This window comes from Pungitius pungitius, chromosome 20 (genome assembly GCF_949316345.1).
Source record: "Pungitius pungitius chromosome 20, fPunPun2.1, whole genome shotgun sequence".
NCBI classification, from domain to species: domain Eukaryota; kingdom Metazoa; phylum Chordata; class Actinopteri; order Perciformes; family Gasterosteidae; genus Pungitius; species Pungitius pungitius.
Window position 1 is genome coordinate 10,359,345 of NC_084919.1, and position 4,613 is coordinate 10,363,957.

At 43.3% G+C, this 4,613-nt stretch overlaps 1 protein-coding gene across 1 annotated transcript; it reads right to left on the minus strand.

Moving 5' to 3' along the window:
• Window positions 1-1,353: 1,353 nt before the first annotated feature.
• ripply2 (ripply transcriptional repressor 2) lies at window positions 1,354-2,510 on the minus strand. Its single transcript, XM_037448670.2, has 3 exons — window positions 1,941-2,510; window positions 1,771-1,841; window positions 1,354-1,681 (listed from the first exon to the last, which is right to left on the minus strand). The coding sequence occupies exons 1-3, from the start codon at window positions 2,061-2,063 to the stop codon at window positions 1,519-1,521; spliced, it is 357 nt and encodes a 118-aa protein (XP_037304567.2). The 5' UTR covers window positions 2,064-2,510; the 3' UTR covers window positions 1,354-1,518.
• Window positions 2,511-4,613: the final 2,103 nt, after the last annotated feature.

Below are 4,613 nucleotides of genomic sequence, written 5' to 3' on the forward strand. Positions count from 1 at the left end.
GCTAAATTATAATGAAATTGAAAACAACCTTAAACAGACATTGAAAAATAAACAAGAATAAAATGTGCATTGCAGTTTATGATATAAACAGTAAAAAAAAACATCCATGTCATCCTTGAATCTGATTTAATTAAAGGCAGCAGCAAACAGAAAAGTCTCACCTATTTTGCTGTAAAAAACAAAGGTTGTTAATTTAAACATAAGGGTCTTCATGTAATTAGAGTCCTGTGGAGGTCAGTTGTGGCAGTGATGTAAGAACACCATGATCACCTGCACAACGCATTGACTGAAGACAGGTCACAGACAATTGATTCTGGTTATTAGTCCAACCGAGTTACCGTGAGTAATACATCTAACGTCCTTCCTTTACATCTTCACAGAAATGGCATCACAAAGAGCGAAAGGCTGTGGCTCAGGAGGTTGAGCATGTCGACCGCGTGGAGGAGACAATAGTGTGCGAATGACCACTGAAATCAGATCCTGATGGGTTCCTTGTTTTGCAGCTTCTGCCATACGTGGATCAATGCAAACGCCGTGATACACACGATTGCAAGTCAGAGTCCATTTACGTTTGTGTTCCAACAACTTCGGTACTATTTGCATAGTGCGGCATTAAAGTATTGTTTTTACAAAAGCTGATTTACTGTCCTGGTCACTGCATCCCCCCAGATGGCCATAGGTTGGATCACATGGTTTATTGTTATGAAACCAACTGCAAATGCCTTCTCCTTGTTTTTCGAATATAGTTGACTCCATTTAAACCGGATGGTCACACTCAGCGGGTCACTTTGTTTTTGTGAATGTTGGACATGGCACAGGCCCATACTTCGTTCAGTCCTCCCTTTGAGTACGATCATTTATCAAATGCTTCTTCAAACTACACATTGCATCATGCGCGCTCCTGAGTGAAGGAGAGAAAACATTTTACGGGTTGGCAATAATCTTTTTGCAAACCGCTGTAGATCCTCTGTCCTGATGTAGAATGTCAACTCGAAGCCACTTGAGGTAATCCCACTCTGCCAAGGATTGTCGTATTACTTTCATCGGAAGTCTACCGACGGCTGTGCTCTGAACATCTCAAATGCAGATCTTAATGCTCTTCAGAGACGTCGTCACCTTCCATCTGTTACTGACATTTCAACGCTTCAGGCCACACTGCGCAGGAAGATAGCTGCTCCGCCACAAACGAGTTGTACCCTGATAGAACTTGGACTTTAGACTGAAAATGAAAACTGAATTTAAGGATTATTTCTGTTCAAACTGATTTGGTTTTGACAGTAAGTGTAACTTTCTCCTCAATCAATTAAACCCCAGACAACAACATTCATTCAATGCACTTTATTGCAGTTTTTTTTTTTATAAAAGTACAAAGGAGGTAGAAGTGTTAAAAGAATAACTTAAGCATTCACATTATTGTTTGGTAAATAGGTGAAAAAGTATATTTACATACATATATACAGCAATAAGTTAAAAGAAATATATTAATAGATTATACAGCACGGGTCCTATTTAAAGCGTTCAGTTCAACTCCTTCTCCATCTCCTCCTCTTCATCGTCGCTGTCTTCGTCGCTGCTGGAGTCCCCGCACGGGGAGATGGTCGCTTGGACCGGGTAGTTGCGCAGGAGCATCACTGCATCCTGGTACAGATAATCGAAGCATCGCGACTTCGGCCAGAACAACCTTTTAAAACAGAACAAAAATAACAATGAAGACATATGCTCACAAATAAATGAAAAGATGCATCACTCAATCAACAAAACTCTACTTACTTCACTGGGTGAACGACCTGAGGGGTTTTGTGGTGTTGCGGAGCAGAAACGTCTCCGTCGTTACAGTGACCCTAAGAGGTAAAAAAAAACAAAAACGGTGAGTTTATTAAGCTTAAATAGGAAAGGTTTAAACAAACAAAACAAAGCGCAATCAAGTCGACTGAACTCACTCTGTGTGTCCCACGTGTGTCCTTAGTTCCAGTCCATGGTCTCCACCAAGCACCCGGCTGCTGAGACGCGTTGTCTCCGGGGAAGGCAGAAGGTAATCCACTGTTGCTGTTGGACGTGTCCATGGTTCCGTGTGGCGGTCTGTCCAGTGCTACGTTCTCAGGAGATGTGGGACTGAGGGCAGGAAGCGCCTATTTATCGGGGCCCTGGAAGCGGGGGGCCAAATTGCTCTTTCACGCGTCCACAAGTGTGTCCATGCGCCACGGTGTCCAGGTGCGAGGTCACACTTCAGCAAACAGCGGCCATATGGCTACTTTCTCTCGTAACATTGAATGCAGATCACACAAGCAGTAATAGGAACAGCAGAAATCCCTATTTGAAAGGTATTCGAGAAGATATTGACATTAGATGTCAATTAGAGCTAATAATGGTCTTCAACGAAGTATTCGCGTTGCCCACGTGAGGTATCGACAGCTAAAGACGTCATTTAACTCTCACCGTCCCAGCGGTAACGCGACTTGTGATTAAACTCAACATGCTCTAAACGTTTCGGTTCTGTTAGTTCAATTCGTGTGGATAAAAAAGAGATTATTTAAACTCTTCAACTTCTTCACCTTCCAGTATCTGCGTGTGTTTGGCCATTTGTGCGCGAGGTGCGAAGAAACACGTGCCCTGTTGTCATTGCCCGCTGAGTAGATGATGGAAGAAGGCTCGTGTGCAGAGTGTGTGGGGTGGGGGGGGGGGGGTTGACACGCGTCAGCTTTTCATAATAGAGGAACATTAGGAGCATGGAGGGGGGTGGGGGGAAGGGGGGTGTCTGAAAGATGCACCTCAGCAGACGCCGTCCTTGAATGCATCACACACTCCTGTGAGGAATCCCCATTGATAACATTTATTATTGCGAAAGCTGCGTGAGGCTCCACTTGCACGGTGCTTCGGCTCAACTTGTTTCAATCATCCTTTTAATCAGTAGATAAGTGAAAGGTTTCCCGCCGGTGCACCAGTGGGGGGGAGGGAGGGGGGGGGGGGGGTTGCTACACGCTGGGATGAAATGCTAATGGCAAACAACTGGTCGTGTTTGTTATTTGAGAAATATCCAGTGGTGGCACTGATTTTCTTTACCATGGTGTGTTAATAATAGTAAAATGGATTCATATTACTGCTGCATTAATGTGTAAGCCTCATTTGACAGCTGTAGTTATGCTGTTGAAAGTGACATCACAACACCCCTCTCCAGCAGTCAGAAGGTATGCTTACTCACACGGCCCCGCTGCTCCCTCTCTTCTGTCCCTCTCTTTGTCTTCTCCCGGTCAGATTGGACACACTATTCTCTGCTGCTGCTGCGTGGCCTCTTTTGTGTTATTGACTCATTTGCTCTACTTTGTACTATAATGTTCTGAAAGAACATGGACGCATCCTTGTGCTCTCGCTGTTCAAAGACATGAGCAAACAAGTCCTTTGTCTTCGCGCTCACACGTTGGGCAGATTAAGAGCATCTTTTTCATTACCATATAAATGTTAGGTCAGCAGTGTTTCCACATGTTTTCTTCAGTATCTTCAGTAATTGTTTTTGTAATAGTATTTCTTTCAATGTTGTATTGTTGACCGTTCTTCAAAACACAAAGTCAAAGGCTGAATAATGGAAGAGGGACAAAAGCAGCAGGAAAACTAGATACAAAGGGGTCTGAATGAGAAAAAAAAAGAAATGTCCTGCCAAGTCCTCCGAAAATACAACCCACTGAAACATACACACTCACAAAAGGACACTCGGTATCCCTCATTGGCCTCCCCCTTTGAAACAAATCCATAAGAAAGATGTGGATAGTACAAAGATGAAGATGCAGCTTAACATGTTACCAGTAATGATCAGACACCCAGTGTTTTTATGTTTCTGCTAAAATGAACCAACCTGACACAAAGACTCCCCTTCTGTTATACGTTTTTAGACCTCTTCTACTTCCATCACTTCATTTCTCTGTGCTTTACAATCTTTTTCCGTCCGAGTCATTCATTTTTCTCTCAAACAGTCAATAGGTTCAATAGCTTCTCCATGGCAACAGCCAAGCAATAATAACACAATTGTTTGTTTAAAGCCTTGTGTCATAATTCTTTTTTCATCGCAGACTTTTATGTTCAGAAAACTTATTATGAGTTCTTTCTTTTGCCATTAGCTATAGAAAAAAAAACATGCAACCATGGCATGGTGCCGGTTCCCATGGCTCCCAGGGTCTCTGCAGTGTGTGCGAGTGGTTTCACCCATTATTTGTGTGCTGATGGGCTCATGTTATGAAGGCTAATTTGACGCTTTCACATCAGCGATGTACTCTGTGATATTAAATGGAAAACATTTTCCTCCTGTCGTGCACTCGTGTCCGCAGTTTGGGGGTTTTCTTATCTTGATGTTTTCCTTGGAACTTAGGGAGCATGTGGTGGGTTCACGCTGGGTCACTAGCTAAAATATATAAATACATTCCTGTTGTTTTCTTCGAAATGGATCTACATGGTGCATTTGGAGGAAAACCTCCCTGTGATCTGTTCACTAATGAAGGGGGAGCATGTAGAGATGTGGCCCTCCGTTCCTCCCTGGAGTGACACCAGCGGAGGGTTTACAGAGATCATGGAGAAGCAGTCTCAGCCCTCTATACTAATCTAAAAAGAACTTTGAACTCTGCTCA

What these genes read in the sequence shown, in the direction of transcription:
- ripply2 (XM_037448670.2), bottom strand. Translation starts at nt 2,063, where the DNA reads ATGGACACGTCCAACAGCAACAGTGGATTACCTTCTGCCTTCCCCGGA. An exon ending in ACACACGTGGGACACACAGA is followed by an intron (nt 1,842 to 1,940) that starts GTGAGTTCAGTC and finishes TTTACCTCTTAG; the next exon opens with GGTCACTGTAACGACGGAGA. An exon ending in CAGGTCGTTCACCCAGTGAA is followed by an intron (nt 1,682 to 1,770) that starts GTAAGTAGAGTT and finishes CTGTTTTAAAAG; the next exon opens with GTTGTTCTGGCCGAAGTCGC.